The following is a 22,663-nucleotide window of genomic DNA, read 5'->3' as shown; positions in this document are numbered from 1 at the left end:
TTGTCCAGCATGCGTCATGGATCTTGCGGCTGGAAGTACTGAAGGGACATTTGAGCCACCGGTACAAGTGCTTGGCGTGGTGGTGACATTGGGTAGGGAAGCGTCATTGGTCTAGCCTCATTGGACGAAACACGCCTTCAGCATACGTCAGCCGTAACGGCCGAGGACAAAGGTTGGACAGGCTTCTGGATCAAAGAGAACAGCGAGAGCTGGTGGGCTACCTCTTCACGAAAGAAGGCTTTGATTTGAGGTAGCAGAAACTCGTCCTGAGTCTGCCCTAGAGTAGTCACCAAATTGGGAAAGGAGGCCACGTGAGGAACAGTTTGGCGGGGAGCGCTCATGGCCGGCGTAGTTCACCGAAGTTTTGGCAGTAGGTGACTGCGGCTGCGACGGTAGTAGGTTTCTTAGCCAGGGGCGCTTGAAAAGCCTCGTCTTCAATGCTCTTGAGAATTTCATTGATGCTCTCTTACTCAGTAATTGTTCTTCTCACTCGGTTGCAGAGATTGATGGCGTCCTCGATGTAACTAGTGAAATTCTCGCGCGGCTGCTGCGCTCATTAGCGGAGGTTTTGGTCGGCGCAAAGCTTTCGCATTTCCGGATGGCCAAATACCTCAACGAAGGCAATCTCGAAGTCATTCTATGTCGCAATAGTGGCCTCATGGTTTGGGCACCAGAGGTGGCAGCATCCGCAAGATAAAAAATAACGTTGGTCCGTTTTGACGGATCGTCCTATTTGTTGTGGCTGCTCACCCGTTCGTACGACGAAAGCCAGTCATCTACGTCAGTATCAGCGGCGCCACTGAACACAGCTGGGTCTCGTTGACGAACGGCACCGCAGGTGATTGGTCCAATTCACAAAGAGGGTCGTTCACCGGCGTCGTCTGGCATGGTCATGGTGGTTGCGGTGGGTAGAGTTCGACTCCGCAGTTCAAGGGCGATGCGTTAGGGTACCCCGCACTTCCACCAAATGCTACAAGGTTTATTGACTATTAGCTGGATGCGAGCACCGATGCGAGCAAGAATGTGGACAATGAGCGTTTGGTCATTGTCTTTCTCACATCTAGAACCAGGAGGCCGCAGTAACGCTTGTGCTACCTTCGTCCTTAAACATTGGACAAATTGGGATCATTGAGCAAGTCGGGATTGTAGCGAACAAGACAGCCGTCTGCTCCGGCTGCATCGTCAGCGCTTCGCTTGAAGACTGAAGCCCTGTGACTCTTCAACGAACCTCGTTCGCACCATCTTGGGTCACTTGGTGCATGCCATTGGGTGTGTGACGCCGTTCGATGTGAACCTCTCTGGCGACAGCTTGATTCAGCGGTTATGCGTTACTGGTTATGTGCCGCTCCTCAAATAACATTTTTGGCGCCAATTTGGGTCACTGCGTATCTCGCACTTGACATGTGTCATAAGAAGCCAACAAACTCTGACACCAAGGACAACATACAGGAAATTACTTGTGCTTATTAAATGAAATAAAGAAACGATAAAATAATGCAAATTAAAGTGGATGAAAAATAATTTTCCGCAGGCTGGGTTTCCCCTTCCAACAAAGTGGATGGGGAAACGGCGCCGCGGTAGCTCAATTGCTAGAGCATCACATGCGAAATACAAAGGTTGTGGGTTCGGTCCCCCGAGCTGCAAGTTGTTTTTTCATCCACTTTCATTTCCAATAATTTACCGTTTCTATTTCATTAATAAGCACAAGTAATTTCCCCAATGTTGTTCTTAGTGTCCGTGTTTGTTGGCTTGTTATGATATGACTAATATAAAAAAAGACGGGCGCCTTGGTTAATCCCCTTCCTTCTTGTTTATCAGTTGCTATGTGACGCTCTTCAGTTGCGAAAATATCGTTAGTTCCAACCGGCACTGGGCCGGATTGAACACTGGCTATCCTGTCTCAAATATATATTTCCCCACGAGCGACGCTAGATGGCCAAAGGTTTTAAGTTGGAAGCGCCAGAGAGAAATTCGGCTGCAGACAGACCTCACAGATAACGCGTTTCTGTGGCGGCAATGTGGTGGGTCGCTTCGGACATGTGGAGCTCAATGCAAGGCTGAGAGGTTTAGAGAGTAATCAACATGAGCTTTAATAGAATACGCAAATGGTTACATGGCGAGAACAGGCTTAACGCAAAGACTTCCACGCGCAGTCGACTGTAGTAATTTTTTTCGATCGTTGTCTTCGTCTTCTGCCCGCTGCTTCAACTTTTACTCGAGTCGACTGGCTTCTGGCGCATGACACGCAGGCCGGGCACGAGGATCAGTTGGTGCAGTGAAATGAGGGTTCGCCAGAAGCGCGCCCTCACATCGCATCCCTCAGGGGGTAAAGTTCTTGGTTGGCCAGGCTAGACTAAGGCATTATTGAAAAGAACAGTTGCGCAGTGACCATTACGCCACAATAACAGAATTTAGTCGCGTACATAGCTTCTGAGGTACGCTGGCAACCGACGTTGACGTTCAGGTCTCTGGTCAGCTGTTCGTTGGTCGGAAGCCGGAGTAGCTTGGCGTTGCGAGCAGAGTGAGATTTGCGTTTCAGTACCGTGTGGTTGTGCGTGTACTGTTTCTTCTAGCCGTACTGAAGACACTGAGACGATATGCATATGCCTCTTTAGAGGCATATGCTGTTCTTACCTAGCGTATGTACAGGTCGCCACAGTTCAGCCCTGTTTGTTAGGCTGCCACCAGAGTGTGGCGCCCGCTGTGACCTGTGTGTGTCTGTCTCTATATATGTTCGGGCCCAATGAAGGAGGGTCATTTCCTTTTCGTCTCAGCAAGTGTCGGTACGTGTCGGTCCGTCCCTGCGTGCCTGTGCCCTGTGGCACTAACCACGCGACATGGTGGCAGAAGCGGCCGGATAACGCCCCCCTGCCTTAGCCCTCACCTCATAGAAAGGCACCAAGATGTCCCTCGAGACCGGCGAGCCGCCGAAATTGTATGGCGTCAACTTCCAGCCGCCGGCACCGTTCGACTTCGCGAACCCGCCAATGTAGGCGACATGGCTCAGCCGCTACCAAGACTACGCAGTGGTTTCAGGACTGACGCAAGCGTCGGGAGACATGCAGGTACGCTCGCTACTGTACTGCATGGGCCCGGAGGCCCGCCCGCTTCTCGAGACTTTCTCACTCGACGCCGAGTCACTCGCTTCTTACCAAGCCGTTGCCACCCGCTTCACTGAGCACTTCGTGCACCCGGCAAATGACCTTTACGAGTCGTCACGGTTCCACAGGCGTGTTCAGCTACTCGACGAAAGCGTCGACACGTACTGCGCAGAACTGCGAAGGATGGTTAAGCGCTGTCTGTCAAAAAGGGGGGTCTGTACCCCCTTTTTGTAGGGGGTACAGACCCCGTCAAGCCGAATTCATTTGGCTTTTTGTCTGTACTCCTGTCATCTGTACATGTATAGATGCAAATAAACTTGAATTGAACTATCCGTCTGCTGCTGTCGAGGAAAGGTTCGTACGCGACCGGTTCGTCATCGGCCTCCACGACTTCCGTCTCTCGGTCCAGCTGTGCCGGAACGCGAAGTTGACACTCCAGGACGCTTGGACACAAGCCCGTCAATCCGAAGACGCCGACAGGGAAAAGCCGTAGCCCCAGAACCACAAGCAGCACTCCCGCGAGCTCAACCTCGACGCCACAAAAGCTAACAAGGTCCCCTCTCGTTGTCGCTCCGGCGCTAAGCCTCCTTCGCCGCAGCCGCAAGCAGAGTGCTCACACGAGCCGTCCACACGTGAATTCTGCCTCATCGACGTTCAGACTGCCCGGCCCGACGCTCCGCCGGCAACTTCTGCAAAACGAAAGGCCACTTTGCCGTAGTTTGCCGCTCGCGGGAGTTCAAGCAGAACAAGGTCTGCTCCGTTCACCTGCACGCCGTCGCGACGCCCGCGCGGCAAAGTTCGTCGACGTCAGCGTTGACGACTACATTGCGTAGTTCAAGGTTGGCTCCGGAGCCGAAGTATCTGCCATTTCCGGCGACTTTCCTACGTTGCCCGACAAACTCGACCAAGTCGACACTCTGCTCACTAGCCTGGGAGGACAGCCACTGCACGTGCTCGGCTCGTATCTGGCACGACTTCCGTGGCAAGGTAAAACAAGCTGTCACCGCATCTACATGATCCAGGCTCTCACTGTGCCTCTTCTCGGACTGCCAGCGCTCCAAGCCCTCCAAGTAGTTCCGTTTCTTGATCAACTCAAGACTTCAATAGCGACGCTGCATGCCGAGCGCTTCGATGAATTGGGCACTCTCATGGACGAATACAGCATCCGGTTGAAACCCGATGCCGTACCTTTCTCGCCAAGCGTACCTCCCAGGATCCCCCTCCCGCTGCTCAAGATCGTTCGCCGCGAGCTGGACAAATTGGAAAGCGCACGCGTGATCCGTAGGGTCGATAAGCCAACATCATGGTGCACGGGTCTCGTCGTCGTCCGGAAAGGCGATGGTTACTACCGCCTCTGTGTCGACTTGACACACCTGAACAAGGTCGTTCTCCGGGAACGACATATTCTACAAAATGTCGATTAAGTCCTTGGCCTCCTCGGCAATGCAAGAGTTTTTTCGAAGCTGGACGCGACCGCAAGCTTCCACCAGGTGAAGCTCTCTAACGACTCCCAAGAGCTTACGACATTCATCACCCGATATGGCCGATACTGCTTCTGCCGGCTCCACTTTGGCATCACCTGCGCACCATAGTACTCCCAAAAGCAGATGGCAAGAATCCTGGAGGGCCAAGAAGGAGTCGCCAATATGATAGATGATATTTTGTTTTTTGACGCACCCGCCAAGAACATGACGCCAGATTTAGCCAGATGCTATCTCGCCTTGCAAAAGCAGGTATCACATTGAACCTGGACAAGTGCCGTTTTGGGGTACGCGAGGTCTCCTTCCTCGGAGTTGTAGTCTCAGCACAGGGCATCAGGCCAGATCCGGGCAAGGTCGAAGCAGTCAAAGCCATGGAAACTCCAACGGACGTCGCCGGCGTTAGAAAACTGCTCGGAATGGTCAATCATCTTGCCAGATTCTTGCCAGACATCTCGGACGTCACATCTCCCAGCATAGCCTTACTGAACAAGTCTGCGAGTTGGGTGTGGCAGCATGAGAAAAAGGCAGCATTCGAGAATATCAAGAAACTCTTGACGTCAGGCAGGTGCACTGCCAAGTACCACCCGTCGTACGCCAGTACCGTGTCTGCAGATGCAAGCTCATTCGGACTCAGTGCAGTTTTGCTACAGACGCAACCCTCAGGAGAGCGTCGCTCAGTCGCGTTAGCTTCGAGGTCAATGACTGAAACCGAGCAGCGTTACAGTCAGACTGAAAAAGAAGCATTGGCAACTACGTGGGCTATTCAAAGGTTCGACGAGTTCGTCCGTGGCATCCCCTTCGACGTCGACAGTGACCACCTGCCACTCGTTTTACTTCTCGGCAAGATGGAACTGGACATGTTGCCGCCTCGTATTCAGAGACTACGTCTGAAGACCATGCGATACCATTTCCGTATGCTACACGTGCCAGGAAGGCTGCAAGCCACGGCCGATACGTGGTCACGCATCACCTACAAGCCACCCACTCCTCTAGACACTATCGAACTTTTTGCAGCACAGGTAGTCGGCTGCACGTCGGAAGTCTTGCCACTCAGCCCTAAAGACGTGCGACAGGCACAAGAGTCCGATGGTGAGTGCAAGGCCCTCGCCTCCTACTGTCAGTATGGTTGGCCACAAAAGACCAAGATATCACTGCACCTCTCAATGTACACCTCGGTGGCAGACGAGCTCTCTGTCTGCGATGGTGTTGTGCTGAAAGGCGCCCGGATAGTCATCCCATCGTCCCTTCGGCCACTGGTATTGACGCTGTTGCACGAAGGTCATCAGAGCATCAACAGTACCAAAGCCCTAGCTCGGGAGTCAGTTTGGGGGCCTGGTATGGGGCTTTTGCATTGCCCAGCGGGCGCTGCGAAAAAGGTGCTAAAAAGCGCCCTCTGTCCTAAAATGGGTCGTACCAAGCTCGGTCGTCTGCTTCGGAAAGCACGTTTACAATATGGACCCGCCACTTTCGGTTGTGTTGTATCACGGCCTGCAGCGAATATCCGGTGCCGAAGATTTTTTCAGGGGTGGCACGCTGCGTAAAGGCAAGGAATTATGCAGTGCCGAATACCTGTATACCGTTCAAGAATTAAGCGGCGAAGTTTTAGCGCGGTGTCAATTGCAAGTGAAGCGAGTCGCGTACGAAGTGGAACTTTAGGTTAGGTTTGCACGCTGCTAGATTCAGGTGCACAAACGCGAGGAAATGCTTGATATAAATGAATCCACAGCAGCGATAAGCAGACATCATGTGTACGGAACTGCTCGAGCACACGATCGTACTCGCCGCGAAGGCAGCGGTCTTTCGACATGCCGCGAAACGGCGGGCCTCCTGCAATCTTTGTTGACTGCATGCCGCTAAACAAGTAGTTATGCCTGCGTTGTCGTAGCGGCCATCTGTCCCTTTTAGTAACTGCTAATAACTGATGCAATGCATATGAGCTCGCACGTACGTGCGAATCGCGCTGCAGCGCGAGCTCGTGCGCTGCTCGCTTGACGTAGCTTTTAATGACAGCGCTCGAACATCGATCTCCTGTAATCAATACTACCTTGCTGCGCTGCCTCAACATGCTGACTTGAGGTCAAGTATGAGCACATTTAACTCTCTAACCTGTGCTGCTCGTAGTGGGTAGTGAATCGTCACCGAATCAGCCCGGCCATTTGTGGTCATTTGCACACACCTGGTCACTTAACCACTTCGCATCGGTCGAATTGCTAATTGTCGCTGTGGCCGGGTCTCGAATCGTGAATTACCAGCCGTGCCTGCTGCTATGTCGGTGTGCTGTTGGGACTGTAGGTGCAAAATACCGAAATTTAGAAGGCAGATAATCAAGCGAGCTTCAAGACAGTCGAAGCAGTCAGCATGGCGCGAAGTTTCGCTTACTCAGCGCGACGAACTGCAGCTATGCAGCGTGCCCGACGCTCCACTTCGTGAGGCCTTGAAGGAAAACGGTAGAATCTGATGTTGGGATTCAGGCCTTCTTGCTCATGGCAGCCCACGACGCAGAAGTAATGACGGTGACGCTTTCTCGAGGCTGGGCTAGGTCTCTCCGGATCGGCGTCACCGATTCCGTCTGCTCCCAGCATACCTCCCACGGCACACGGAGAGCCCGTTTTCGTTAAACTGTAGGCTGCGGCGAGCTCGCAGCGTGGTCGGCATGGTCTGCGAGAAGTGACGAGCTTTTTCGCACTCGCAACAGGGCAGAAAAAAGTGCGAATCGACGCAAAACTCGGCCGAGAAACGTGCTTCGCCACAGCCAGGGCTCAATACGACCCAAGCTGGTACGACCCAGATGTCGTTTCCCGCGCCGCCACCAGGCGCCGCTACTATACCTCAAACTCCAGCGCAAGACGCCCATCTTGGCAGACATCGTCTCTCTCGTCGCCAACTGTGAACAGTGCGATTCCACCCGCGTGAACATTGCCGAGCCCCTGCTCTCCATGGCTACCTGGACATCCCTGGGAATTCCTTGGAATGGACTTGTTCCACCTCAACGGCCAGACGTTCATCCTGGTGGTGGGCTATTACTCAAGGTTTCCTGAGGTGGTGACCCTGAGGAGCACGACAGCTCAAGCATTCATCGACGCTCTCAAATCCATCTTTGCCCGCCATGGAATCCCGCAAGAAGTGAGGTCAGACAACGGCCCACCGTTCTCGTCGCAAGAGTTCGTGGCGTTTGCAGCGTCATACGGCTTTAACAACGGGACCAGCAGTCCACACTACGCTCAATCGAACGGAGTGGCAGAGAGGGTGGTGCGTACAATCAAGGACCTGTTTCGCAAGTAAAAGGATCCTCATCTGGCTCTGCTCAGCTATCGGGATACTCCAGGAGTCGACGGCTCTAGTACAGCCCAGCTGTTGATGGGACGTCAGCTCAGAACCAGAGTCCCAAAGCAAGACTCCCAGCTACGTCCCAACTGGCTGCCAACGAAAGACGTCGTCGCCGAGGATATGGCTTACAAGCGGAAGCAGGCCAGCAACTACAACAGGCATCACGGAGCTCGAGACTTACCGCCACTCCAAACAGGTCAGCGTGTCTGGGTGCAACCTGATCAAGTGCAGGCTACGGTCCTCAGTCCGGGGCAAAGACCAAGAAGCCACGTTGTCGAAACGGAGCAAGGTGGCACCCTACAGCGCAACCGGCGTCACTTAGTGCCTTTTGGGCCTACTGCCTCGGGAGAGGAACCATCACCACTGCAGCAAGTTCGCTGTCAGGAACCTCAGCCTGCCAACATCGTGGAATCAACGGCCCCCCTCGGACAGTCTGTGCAACAGTTCCCTGCAGCCAGAGACCGCAGTGACGGTGTGACACGAACACCTTACGGCCGGCCTATTGTTCCACCGCGCCGTTTGAACTTGTGAAACTTTTGACGCGTTTGGCTTACACCCTCCCATCCAACCTTCGGTGCTTCAAAGAGGGAGATGTAGAGGTCACCACAGTTCAGCCCTGTTTTTCAGGCTGCCACCAGTGTGGTGCCCCCTGTGACCTGTGTCTGTGTGTCTTTATATATGTTCGGGCCCAATAAAGGAGGGTTATTCCCTTTTCGTCTAAGCAAGTGTCGGAACGTGTCGGCCCGTTCCTGCGTGCCCGTGCCCCGCGGCACTAACCACGCGACAATGTAAAATACGATTTCTCGAACCAGCAATGATGAACATCGTATTCACGTCGACATTCATCGTTAAATGAGCCCTGCCATTTTGTCTGCTGTTGATTAAATTATTGAATGCGATGTGAATTGTTGTGTTTTATTATCTGTATATACTCACGATTACACTTCCTTGTTCTACAGAGAATGCCCTCCATGCCGCGCTGATAGGTTTCGGATACTAGCACAAAACGAAACGCCCTGCTGGGGAATGTAGGGCGCCGCTGTGAAGCTGTTCGTCTCAACTGCGGTGCGGTTGGAATTTTGGAGAATTTCATGCGTCAAAGGCTTTGGAGCATGCCTTTGGTCACCAAGGAAGCAAAACGCTGTGCTGAATGCGTGCACTGCGCACTAGAATTTGCAGACACCATTTCTGTAGGCTGCCGATTTCGTGCGTGTGCTGATCGAGTGACGCGATGCCAAGGTGCAACGGCAGACGGCTGAAATATGTGTCTATTCGCTTAAGCACCTGCACCAACTCATAACCATGGCCCAATAACGATGAATAAGCTAGCTTATGAAACCAATGTAATAAGCTACTGCCGTTAGCGCCGTGAGTCAGCTTCACCGGCTGTAGTATGTGTTGACGCTGAGACTACCGGCCTCGTGTATGCTTATGCTGCAAAAGCGCATTTTCAGACATGGCAGTCAGTAAATACCGTGAGTGTCTATAGCCTTAGCGCTGACGTGCAGTACTTCTTTTTTTCGGAGAAATAACGATACCACAGCTACAGTTTCGTTTGTTGTCATTAATTTGTCCACAGTAGCATGTAATATGGCAAAGGCTGCTTACCACTTTTTATGTAGAGTTGCCTATAATTTTACCGCAACTGACTCTCTGCACTATGACAATCGATTGATTTCCTTTCGCTTGTTCTCACAGCAGCGCGTTCTCAAACAGTTTCAATCGCTCTATATGAGCTGTCGCTTAATTAGGTAGGCCTCTTCACCATCAGGAATTCATTTCGGTCCTGTAAATTTTTCTGCGTGGCCTGTTTTCTAACAAAGAGAAATCATCCCTATGCATCAAAGGAAACGGCCGCCTTTTTCGTGGTTAAGATGGGGCGCCCTCTCGACAAGGTGATCCACAGGCCTTTTCCGATAGCTGAACATTAAAATAAAACAAGAAATGAACCCTGAACACACACACAAAGCAATCGAGACCTGGTGTATACAGTCTTGAGACAGCGTATCTGAATGCGGAGCGCTGAGACTCTTATATTACCGAGCCAATTTTGCCGCTCTGCGCCCACGTCCTGTGCTCACGCCCCAAAACGCCCACGTCGTGTGCATTGGCAGCCAATTAGAGATTCCCTGGTAGTCAAAATTATTGCGGAGTCCCGCAATGCGGCGTGCCTCATAACAAAATCTTAATTTTGTCACCTAGCATCCCCGAAGTCCATTCATTCAATATACTTCGCAATGCCGTATTGCGTTCCCTTGTTTCCGCGTGCGTCGCGCTGTAGCTGCCATGAAGCTACACCAAATGGCCCAATTTCCCATTTTATTCAATCTTGCGTTCCATATAATGCTAGTCAAGCAGTTCTATGAAAAAGGAAATAGATTGAAACAACACCGTGCAAGAATTGAAGGAGACTGACGAGGTACGGTGTTCGGTCGTCAGCCTTCTTCGAATCTTGTCCGATGTTTTCTTTATTTAACTTTTTTTCTTTGTGCAACTTGGCATTGCGCCAGTAATAATAAAACATAATAAATGGTTGCCTACCGCTGTTAGCGACACGTGTAAACTATGACGATAAAAACATGCAAGGCTCGTGGACTGTAGTCTGGAAAATCAAGGCATTTCATGGGTACTTTCATGTTTAACGAATACTCACGCTGCGTATTCTTTAGTCGGGATAACGTAAAGTCATTGATTTTGATTTTTATTTCAAGTTGTACATTTCCTATCCGTGGTAGGTCAAATTAGGCCGGGCGCAGCCCATATATAAGGGTGGGCGGCATGCCCTTGTGGGCGGAGCCTTGGCCATTTGAGCTATCGCGGAGGGTTGAAGGTGGATCAGCGATAAAAACGGGTTGGAATTGACTAACGTTATAACGGTCACTTTATTGTCGCGAACAGAAATTGCTTGCTAGAATTTTTATAAAGAGAAAGTGTACATTTTGTTTAGGCCGCAGTGTGCAAGCAAAACACACACACACACGCACACATGCGCGTCTTCCAGGCAACAATCTATACTACTAACGATTGTCCTACTGCGTTTCACTTTACGGTAAGTTCTCCTTCACAGGGCGGAGGGGGGGGGGGGGAGGAGAAGGTCGTATCCTCTTTTGCAAGCTCGTCATTCTTGCCGGCCTTTTCATTTCGAAACATCGAGTTTGTATATGAACTAGAGCCCTCCTTCAACTAAATTATTTCTTGAAGTTAGCGGATGTGTTGTGCCCTCCGTCTGTCCCGGTTTTTCGTGCTTCACTTGCAGTATGCCTTAGGAAAGAGAGCGAATGTGCAGCCTGCTGAACAATTTTAAATTTGTTGCTTTCTCGTAACACCCACCCCGACATTTTAAGGCTTGCCACGACTTAGCTGCAACACCCATTATGAGAATGCCACTGGTAATATACTGTTAACACCGCTAACAAGCAGACTTTATTTCTTTGCAGAGATAATACTGTAAACAATCACGCGATCTATGCTTCTGTATATTGAGTTTGCGTGCGTACCATTTACCCCCTCCCCCTTTTGGTAATATACTAAGATACCAAGCAAAACAAAAAGGACGAGACTGACGGAACAGGTCACGTACTCGACCTTTTGCTCTGTAACGTGCCTGATGTTGTATACAATGTACGGGTGTTGCCAGGTTTGAGCGATCACAACGTTGTTCTAGCAGATTTATCAGTTCAGTATGTGAAGGTTGCAAAAACACCTAGTCGAAAGATTTATGCCTACAGCAGGGCCAACTACGAGGCGATTAGCGCTGCTTTCGAGTCGTTCTTTCCAACTTTTGATGCACTCGCAGATAATCTAGATATCGAACAACTATGGAATACCTTCAAATTGAAATTGTTCGAACTACGTGAAGCTTTTGTCCCATCACGAGTTATATCAAGTAGGCGAGCTCGAGACAAACCCTGGTTTAACACAGAGTTACGTGCCCTTGTTCGACGACAGCGACGAAACTATCAAAGATATAAGGCGTCTAATTCGCCAGAGCATTTGGCCTTGCTAAAAGCAACAAAAACTGAATTTAGGCAAAAGTCCGACATCGCTAAGGACTTCTATTTCTTTAATCTAGGAGAAAGACTTGTCAGGGATACCAAAGAATTTTGGAGGTATGTGAAGCGTAATGGCAAAGACAACAGATCAATACCTGCTTTGAAAAATGAGGAAACTATTATTCATGATAATGAGTCTAAAGTTGAAATTTTTAGCCGTTATTTTTCATCTGTCTTCTTGCCGTCTAGCTCACGTACTGTCTGTTTTGAATTACCTGCTGAAATAGACCCCATGCCAGAAGTTACCTTTTGTGTCGATGGTATTCGTAAATTATTAAAAGATGTGAACCAGGCTAAGGCATGCGGCCCTGATGACATTCCTGCCGCTATCATACGGAACTGTGCGGACGCGTTATGCTTTTATTTCGTCCGGATGTTTCAGAAGTCCCTCAATGAAACTGATATGCCAGATGATTGGAAGTTAGCGCGAGTCGTGCCCATACATAAGAGTGGGGTGCGTAACTCCGTTCAGAACTACAGGCCCATTTCCTTAACTAGTATAACCTGCAAAATTATGGAGCATGTAATATACAGTTGTGTTATGGCCCACTTAACTAAGCATAATCTCCTAAGTCCCTGCCAACATGGTTTCAGGCGTGGTTTATCGTGCAATACACAGTTGGTAGAGTTTATTCATGATTTAGCCTCGGCAGTTGATAAGCAACAAGTTGTGGACTGCGTTTTTTTGGATTTCAGTAAAGCGTTTGATGTAGTCGCACACAGTCTCCTACTCTCCAAATTAAAAGCTTATAACTTGGATGGTAAAATAATAGCGTGGATTGCCGAATATTTGTCATTCCGGAAACAGGCTGTGGTTCTGAACGGTATTTCTTCGCAATATGCGTCAGTTACGTCGGGAGTTCCCCAAGGCTCAGTGTTGGGGCCACTATTGTTTTTGTTGTATATTAATGATATTTCAGTTGGTATACAGTCTTCATTCAGGATGTTTGCCGATGATTGTCTTGTTTACAGAGTCATAGATGCCATTTCCGATTCACAAATCCTGCAAGTTGACCTAAACACTATCGCAGACTGGTGTGTGCGTTGGGATATGTCGTTAAATATAAATAAGACTGTTCACGTCACCTTTACAAGAAAACGAGCTAATCATCCCTATAGGTATAGAATTCATGATTCAATTCTAAAAGTAAGCAAGGAATTTAAATATCTAGGTGTGTTTTTTACTTCTGATTTACGATGGAACAAGCATGTTAACTATATTGGAAATAAGGCAGCATCAGTTTTGGGATTCTTGCGGCGCAATTTTAGTCATTTACCGAGTAACTTGAAGACGCAGTTGTACTTTAGTCATGTACGTTCAATACTTGAATATGGATGTGTTTTTTGGGACCCACACACATCTGACCTTATAAACAAATTAGAAAAAATCCAGAATAGGGCAGTTAGATTTGTTCTTGGTAATTATAGCCGGCAGCTTAGCATGACAGAAAGCAAACTTAAACTTAAATGGCAAGAGCTGAAGGATCGTAGAAGGCATATTAGATTAAAAATTTTCCACGATATTTATTATTCTAAAACAGGCATAATCCGCGATAAATATATCCAGACACCACACTATATATCTAGGCGACTTGACCACTGTTTGAAGGTCAGGGAATTTTCTTGTAGGGGTGACGTCTTCCGTTATTCTTTTTTTGTTAGAACTGTTCGAGATTGGAACAGTTTGCCATCGACCATTGTATATATTACAGAAAATGATGCTTTTTACCAGGCATTGAACTAATTTGTTGATGTATTGATTCAAGTTTGTAACCTCCCTGCTGTAATGCCCTACGGGGCGATGCAGGTAACTAATAAATAAATAAAGAATACAGCTGCCGGCTTCAAGCAAGCTAACTTATGTTCTGAGCAACCTAATGTATGTGAGTGATAGCTCATGGAGACTGCATTACACAGTGGATGTTGAGTAGCTGCTTAAAACAAGCGCTGATACTGTAGTATAATTGCCACCTTTTGCATTCTCTGCCGCAAATAAGGCAAAGAAGAGAGAAAAAAGGTAGATTACCAAGTCCTGCTTATGATGTTACTGGCGTCTATGTATTCGGCCCAGAGGCAAACTTCCCCGCCAATGACCAGAGCCTTCTGTTCGGGACTGCCTGCACAGTGAAGAAAAGTGGCATCCGTTAGCACGACGCAAGCAGAAAATTGGCGCACAACTTCAACTCCAAGTGTTGAAATTTGACACTTCATATTTCGATAAAACGGAACGTTCCTTTACCAAACCTGCGTCCCTCGGAAAATTACTGATCAAGCACAACCTTCTGCTTCACTTTAGCCACTAAGATACCTCTGCCGAAGCACATTTATTTGCACACATTAGCGGATTGGCCACAATAATGTTTTTTTTTTTACTGGGGTCGGCTTTTAAACAGGGCTGTGACAAATAGCTGCCTAGCCTGCTTGATTTATCAGGTACAATGTACATGTTTTACAGCGTAAGCTATCATGGGATCATTCCAAAAGCCGTTTTGGTTGGCGATGGTGTCCACCACCATTGCCGGTGTTGTCCGGTGTCCGTAGCAGCTGTCACCGGGAATGAGCAAAAGAAATACACAGTTCCCGCCGAGATCGAACCCGTGAATGCTTCGCGGGAATAATAATAATATTTGGGGTTTTACGTGCCAAAACCACTTTCTGATTATGAGGCACGCCGTAGTGGAGGACTCCGGAAATTTTGACCACCTGGGGTTCTTTAACGTGCACCTAAATCTAAGCACACGGGTGTTTTCGCATTTCGCCCCCATCGAAATGCGGCCGCCGTGGCCGGGATTCGATCCCGCGACCTCGTGCTCAGCAGCCCAGCACCATAGCCACTGAGCAACCACGGCGGGTGTAATGCTTCGCGGGAGTCAGCTGCTTTGACTTGCAGCCGCGCCAACGCTTTCGTTTTATGCGAAGCATATTACGAGAGCTCAACCCAGCTCCTCAGGCGCGACGGTGTCGCCTTCAATGACCTTTGACCCCATGCCATACCACGTGACACCGTGACGTCACGACAGAGGAGAAACGGGGCTCCAACTCGCGCCGTCGCTCGCGGCGTCGCGGCGGTATATAAGCAGCGCGCTTGTTTCTAGGTGGCTTTGGCTCAACTCTTGCAAGATGGGCTGGGTGGGAATCGAACCAGGGTCTCCGGAGTGTGAGACGGAGACGCTACCACTGAGCCACAAGTACGATGCTTCAAAGTGGTACAAAAGCGCCTCTAGTGAATGCGGTGTTGCCTTAGAAACGAGCTGTTTCTAAGGCTCAGGCGTGCATCGCTTGCTCAGGCGCACATTTCGTTGCCGCGCCGAACGCTGCGTTGCTCGACGCTCACCGCGTCCAATGCGGGGCGCGTAGTCGCTGCGCCGTAGCCCATTGTCTTACACCCCTTGGCGGGTCAACGGGAACGCTGTCGCTTTCCACTCTTGAAGGCGGAGCAGAGTAACGCATGAGTTGTTTCGTTGTCTAGCCGAACCAAATATAGCCAACCAACAGCAGTTCACCAGGCTAAACAGTGGTTCAACAACTAAAACAAAGGCTAGTATGCTTCGCATCCTGGGCTTAACCTTAGCTAAGCCACAGCCATTTTTTTCTTTCTTTCATGCTATTTATTGCAGTAGCAGGTAACGCGATATATTGTTAAAGCTTGCAGCTGGAAAATTCCCTATACACGTGCACACTTTGCATTGCATTTGCCTATTATTTCACCAGGTGACACCTTATGTATAAAACGCACAAGTAGCGGTAAAGGGTAGTTATATCAGGTTTGAGGAAGGAAAATGAATTCAAGGAGATGTATGCAAAAATGGTATACGCATCTCGCCCGCGTTCATTGCTCACGCAAGCGATATTGAATCGCATTCACCGGCTCACCTTCACACGCTTGCACCCATACGGAACCTCACGGCGAAGCTGAAACGCAGAAACGCCCCTGGAGTGTTCATACAGCTGCTATCGCATTACACTCTAAACACTAGTCAAGGTATTGCAGGAGTGAAGGGGCCGATTTACTCTTGAAAGCATTGTTTTACTCTCGCAAAATGTCGAGTGGAGTGAAATGCATTGTTCGCACCGTCAGCAAGGAGAGAGTCAAATGTGCTTTTCACTCTGCCCTTCTGAGAGAGAGTAGAATGCCCGTTCTACTATTGCTGCAATAGAAAACAAAACATAGCGTAATCTTCTGCTTTAACTGTAGGAGGCTGGCCCCGAACATGGCGATGTATCAGTCACGCACGCTGAGCAATGAACACAACATCTTGCTTCTAGCCACGGTTCAAAGGAACATGGAGCCAGCGCTCTAGTTTTTCACTCGGAGTTGCTCCACCCAGCGCGCGCAAAACATCACGGGACAGCACAGGACCGGTGAAGGGTGATCAATACATAAAGAAACTCAGCAAGAGGGGACACTCGGCGAAAACTGGCAACAGGAAACATGTCAGGCCCAGTATTAATGACACCCGTTAGTTACGCGAGCATCGGAAAAAAAGATAGTGAAATGAACACACAGACAACGTTTTATTCTTCTAGGTCCTTCCCGCAAAACTGCGAAGTTTTGCGTATACATGAACTGATACTTCTCGATCTACATTTCTTGCGTTACCTAGCAGCAAGCCAGCGGCACGCCAGCCGCGCCATATGATGCGTCATGCGTCAGACGTGCCACCAAAGCGAGTGAGGTCGGCTACGCATGAGAAGTTCGCCTGTTCACCAACCCGTCTTTCCTGGACATAGCCGTTTGTTGGGATCCCGGCGTTTTCTTGCGTTTCTTCTGCATTTCAATACGGCACACTGCACAATTAGACTACGGCCAGGTGAGAAGTTTTGTTTGACAGTCTGCGACGCATTTCAACCAAATTTGGCCTTACGGCACAAAACCGAGACCATATAGTGAGGCAGTTAGTGAATAACAGCTTGGCCGTTCTGGCGCAGTTAATTTGAGTGAATGACTCGTACTGCGAAATCTTAGCGACGCTTTCTATGAGGCCCAACATTAATGTAACTTATATCGGTAGTTTTTGCGCACGCTTGCCGCACCCAGCTATATGACGCAGTTAGCGAAATGCAGCACGACAGTGGGGACGGATTCGCGTGTACTGAATCTTACTGGGGCAAGTTTGTGACGCTTTCCTTGACCCCCAACTTTAATGTATTTCGCTACTTTTTGGGATAGTTCTGAGGAACGCGCCCCGCGCATGGTGTTGTGCCGTAGTTAACAAAAAACAGCACGGCTGTGTGCCGCAGTTTCGCGTGTGCTGAATCGTACTGGGACAAGTTTGTGACGCTTTCTCTGACCCCCAACTTTAACGTTTTTCGCTACTTTTTGAGATACATCTGAGGTACGCGCCCCGCGCATGGTGTTGTGCCGTAGTTAGTGAAAATCAGCTCGGCTGTGTGCCGCAGTTTCCCGTGTGCTGAATCTTACTGGGGCAAGTTTGTGACGCTTTCCCTGACCCCCAACTTTAATGAATTTCGCTACATTTTGGGATACTTCTGAGGTACGCGCCCCGCGCATGGTGTTGTGCCGTAGTTAACAAAAAACAGCTAGGCTGTGTGCCGCAGTTTCCCCTGAGCTGAATCTTACTGGGGCAAGTTTTTGACGCTTTCCCTGACCCCCAACTTTAATGAATTTCGCTAAATTTTGGGTTACTTCTGAGGTACGCGCCCCGCGCATGTTGTTGTGCCGTAGTTAACAAAAAACAGCTAGGCTGTGTGCCGCAGTTTCCCCTGAGCTGAATCTTATTGGGGCAAGTTTGTGACGCTTTCCCTGACCCCCAACTTTAATGAATTTCGCTACATTTTGGGATACTTCTGAGGTACGCGCCCCGCGCATGGTGTTTTGCCGTAGTTAGCGAAAAACAACTCGGCTGTGTGCCGCAGTTTCCCGTGTGCTGAATCTTACCGGGGCAAGTTTGTGACGCTTTCCCTGACTCCCAACTTTAATGAATTTCGCTACATTTTGGGATGCTTCTGAGGTACGCGCCCCGCGCATTGTGTTGTGCCGCAGTTAGGGAAAGACAGCTCGGCTGTGTGCCGCAGTTTCGCGTGTGCTGAATCTTACTGAGGCAAGTTTGTGACGCTTTCCCTGACCCCTAACTTTAATGAATTTCGCTACATTTTGGGATACTTCTGAGGTACGCGCCCCGCGCATGGTGTTGTGCCGTAGTTAACAAAAAACAGCTCGGCTGTGTGCCGCAGTTTCCCCTGAGCTGAATCTTACTGGGGCAAGTTTGTGACGCTTTCCCTGACACCCAACTTTAATGAATTTCGCTAAATTTTGGGTTACTTCTGAGGTACGCGCCCCGCGCATGGTGTTGTGCCGTAGTTAACAAAAAACAGCTAGGCTGTGTGCCGCAGTTTCCCCTGAGTTGAATCTTACTGGGGCAAGATTGTGACGCTTTCCCTGACCCCCAACTTTAATGAATTTCGCTAAATTTTGGGTTACTTCTGAGGTACGCGCCCCGCGCATGTTGTTGTGCCGTAGTTAACAAAAAACAGCTAGGCTGTGTGCCGCAGTTTCCCCTGAGCTGAATCTTATTGGGGCAAGTTTGTGACGCTTTCCCTGACCCCCAACTTTAATGAATTTCGCTACATTTTGGGATACTTCTGAGGTACGCGCCCCGCGCATGGTGTTTTGCCGTAGTTAGCGAAAAACAACTCGGCTGTGTGCCGCAGTTTCCCGTGTGCTGAATCTTACCGGGGCAAGTTTGTGACGCTTTCCCTGACTCCCAACTTTAATGAATTTCGCTACATTTTGGGATGCTTCTGAGGTACGCGCCCCGCGCATTGTGTTGTGCCGCAGTTAGGGAAAGACAGCTCGGCTGTGTGCCGCAGTTTCGCGTGTGCTGAATCTTACTGAGGCAAGTTTGTGACGCTTTCCCTGACCCCTAACTTTAATGAATTTCGCTACATTTTGGGATACTTCTGAGGTACGCGCCCCGCGCATGGTGTTGTGCCGTAGTTAACAAAAAACAGCTCGGCTGTGTGCCGCAGTTTCCCCTGAGCTGAATCTTACTGGGGCAAGTTTGTGACGCTTTCCCTGACACCCAACTTTAATGAATTTCGCTAAATTTTGGGTTACTTCTGAGGTACGCGCCCCGCGCATGGTGTTGTGCCGTAGTTAACAAAAAACAGCTAGGCTGTGTGCCGCAGTTTCCCCTGAGCTGAATCTTACTGGGGCAAGATTGTGACGCTTTCCCTGACCCCCAACTTTAATGAATTTCGCTAAATTTTGGGTTACTTCTGAGGTACGCGCCCCGCGCATGGTGTTGTGCCGTAGTTAACAAAAAACTGCTAGGCTGTGTGCCGCAGTTTCCCCTGAGCTGAATCTTACTGGGGCAAGTTTGTGACGCTTTCCCTGACCCCCTACTTTAATGAATTTCGCTACATTTTGGGATACTTCTGAGGTACGCGCCCCGCGCGTGGTGTTTTGCCGTAGTTAGTGAAAAACAACTCGGCTGTGTCCCGCAGTTTCCCGTGTGCTGAATCTTACTGGGGCAAGTTTGTGACGCTTTCCCTGACCCCCAACTTTAATGAATTTCGCTACATTTTGGGATACTTCTGAGGTACGCGCCCCGCGCATTGTGTTGTGCCGCAGTTAGGGAAAGACAGCTCGGCTGTGTGCCGCAGTTTCGCGTGTGCTGAATCTTACTGAGGCAAGTTTGTGACGCTTTCCCTGACCCCCAACTTTAATGAATTTCGCTACATTTTGGGATACTTCTGAGGTACGCGCCCCGCGCATGGTGTTTTGCCGTAGTTAGTGAAAAACAACTCGGCTGTGTGCCGCAGTTTCCCGTGTGCTGAATCTTACTGGGGCAAGTTTGTGACGCTTTCCCTGACCCCCAACTTTAATGAATTTCGCTACATTTTGGGATACTTCTGAGGTACGCGCCCCGCGCATTGTGTTGTGCCGCAGTTAGGGAAAGACAGCTCGGCTGTGTGCCGCAGTTTCGCGTGTGCTGAATCTTACTGAGGCAAGTTTGTGACGCTTTCCCTGACCCCCAACTTTAATGTATTTCGCAACTTTTTGGGATACTTCTGAGGTACGCGCCCCGCACATGGTGTTTTGCCGTAGTTAGTGAAAAACAGCTCTGCAGTGTGCCGCAGTTTCCCGTGTGCTGAATCTTACTGGGGCAAGTTTGTGACGCTTTCCCTGACCCCCAACTTTAATGAATTTCGCAACTTTTTGGGATACTTCCGAGGTACACGCCCCGCGCATGGTGTTTTGCCGTAGTTAGTGAAAAACAGCTCGGCGGTGTGCCGCAGTTTCCCGTGTGCTGAATCTTACTGGGGCAAGTTTGTGACGCTTTCCCTGACCCCCAACTTTAATGAATTTCGCAACTTTTTGGGATACTTCTGAGGTACACGCCCCACGCATGGTGTTGTGCCGTAGTTAGTGAAAAACAGCTCGGCTGTGTGCCGCAGTTTCCCGTGTGCTGAATCTTACTGGGGCAAGTTTGTGACGCTTTCCCTGACCCCCAAATTTAATGAATTTCGCTAAATTTTGGGTTACTTCTGAGGTACGCGCCCCGCGCATGGTGTTGTGCCGTAGTTAACAAAAAACAGCTCGGCTGTGTGCCGCTGTTTCCCCTGAGCTGAATCTTACTGGGGCAAGTTTTTGACGCTTTCCCTGACCCCCAACTTTAATGTATTTCGCAACTTTTTGGGATACTTCTGAGGTATACGCCCCGCGCATGGTGTTGTGCCGTAGTTAGTGAAAAACAGCTCGGCTGTGTGCCGCAGTTTCCCGTGTGCTGAATCTTACTGGGGCAAGTTTGTGACGCTTTCCCTGACCACCAACTTTAATGTATTTCGCAACTTTTTGGGATACTTCTGAGGTATACGCCCCGCGCATGGTGTTGTGCCGTAGTTAGTGAAAAACAGCTCGGCTGTGTGCCGCAGTTTCCCGTGTGCTGAATCTTACTGGGGCAAATTTGTGACGCCTTCCCTGACCCCCAACTTTAATGTATTTCGCAACTTTTTGGGATACTTCTGAGGTACGCGCCCCGCACATGGTGTTTTGCCGTAGTTAGTGAAAAACAGCTCGGCAGTGTGCCGCAGTTTCCCCTGTGCTGAATCTTACTGGGGCAAGTTTGTGGCGCTTTCCCTGACCCCCAACTTTAATGAATTTCGCTACATTTTGGGTTACTTCTGAGGTACGCGCCCCGCGCCTGGTGTTTTGCCGTAGTTAGTGAAAAACAGCTCGGCTGTGTGCCGCAGTTTCCCGTGTGCTGAATCTTACTGGGGCAAGTTTGTGACGCTTTTCCTGACCCCCAACTTTAATGTATTTCGCAACTTTCTGGGATACTTCTGAGGCACGCGCCCCGCGCATGGTGTTGTGCCGCAGGCAGCGAAAGACAGCTCGGCTGTGTGCCGCAGTTTCGCGTGTGCTGAATCTTAGTGAGGCAAGTTTTTGACAAACAAATGGACCATTTCCGTACGAAGGGGCGCGACACCGCCGGACGCGCTATGTGCTCACCCCTTCTTGTAACACAGGTTCCTCTCGCTGTCTGGCTCGGCCCGCTTGGAAAGCTCGTCAAAGGTGCTCCAGGAACAAGCGCAACGGTGTATCGCTTGACCCCCTAAATATTGATCGAGCGCATAGACTGGACACTTACAGTGAAGATAAAAACCGCCCCTTAATTGTTCGCTTTGTTAGATTCAAAGATAAAGATGCGGTATTGGGGGAGGGGGGCCCGAAGTTGAAGACAAGTGACATTTCCATCAGGGAAGACTTCTCTCGTTCAGTACGCTGAGCCCGCAGGAAACTTTCCGAATTTGCAAAGGCTCGGTCCTCCTCCTACAAACTGAGGCACGATAAGCTTCGTATGGACGGACGCAACTTCATTTACGACGCTGATAGTGATAATATTGTGCTGCAAAAACGTGAACTTGAAAAGGCGTTGAGCAATCCCTGTTACTGAAGTTAACGGTTCTGTCATCGTTCCCCGATGCCTCCCCGTGAAGCATGTGCCGTGCCGTTCTTAATTGGTAGACGTTTCGCTTATCAATTGCCGAAGCGTCAAGAACAAAACCGATGAGTTAACAGGGCTCGTATCATCTTTTGGCCCTGACATTGTTAGCGGGTCTGAATCTTGGTTGGATGAATCGATTTCCAGCTCTGAAATATTTCCTGCGGAATGCGTGGCCTATCGCAAAGACCGCAATACGCACGGCGGGGTCGTTTTTGTTCTGGTCAAGCACAGCTTGCCAAGTTCGTAGTTGATTTGGGAGATAACAGCTGTGAACCTCTTTGGTGCAAAGTTGTTCTAGAACATAGCAAACGGCTTACAGTTGGAGCATTTTATCGTCCGCCTGATGACAACAGCAGTCTTACCTTTAATACCCTTTCTGATTTATTACTTACGGCCTCAACTGATCTCTTTATCGTCGGTGGTGACTTTAATATGCGAGATGCGCAGTGTATTAATAAGCTGCCAGTACTTCCTTCGTGCTCATCCCTGTCGTCGGCTTTTTACGATCGTTTCGCAACACATGGTCTTTATCAATTCGTGGAGGGACCAATACGGCACCATGGCAATGCCTCTTCCACCTTAGATCTTCTGATTTCAAACTCTCCTTCATTGCTGCAATCTCTTTTCATAGTTCCCGGAATAAGCGACCATGGTGCAGTGGTTGCCCGTCTCGTTGCTCCCAAGCCGTACATACAGCCACCGAAAACCAGGAGAGTTTATTTCTTTGATAG

General features: G+C 49.6%; 1 protein-coding gene across 3 annotated transcripts in view; it reads right to left on the bottom strand.

Annotated features, from left to right (window-relative positions):
• LOC135910447 (beta-hexosaminidase subunit alpha-like) overlaps window positions 1-22,663 on the bottom strand; it is a 274,956-nt gene that overhangs the window by 23,331 nt on the left and 228,962 nt on the right. For all 3 annotated transcript variants that reach the window (XM_065442484.1, XM_065442483.1, XM_065442485.1), the window contains one exon: window positions 13,988-14,078. In XM_065442484.1, the coding sequence (XP_065298556.1) occupies window positions 13,988-14,078 (91 nt within the window). The remainder of the gene's footprint in view (window positions 1-13,987; window positions 14,079-22,663) is intronic.

Source organism: Dermacentor albipictus, chromosome 8, assembly GCF_038994185.2.
Source record: "Dermacentor albipictus isolate Rhodes 1998 colony chromosome 8, USDA_Dalb.pri_finalv2, whole genome shotgun sequence".
Lineage (NCBI taxonomy): Eukaryota > Metazoa > Arthropoda > Arachnida > Ixodida > Ixodidae > Dermacentor > Dermacentor albipictus.
This window is presented reverse-complemented; position numbering and strand designations above follow the sequence as displayed.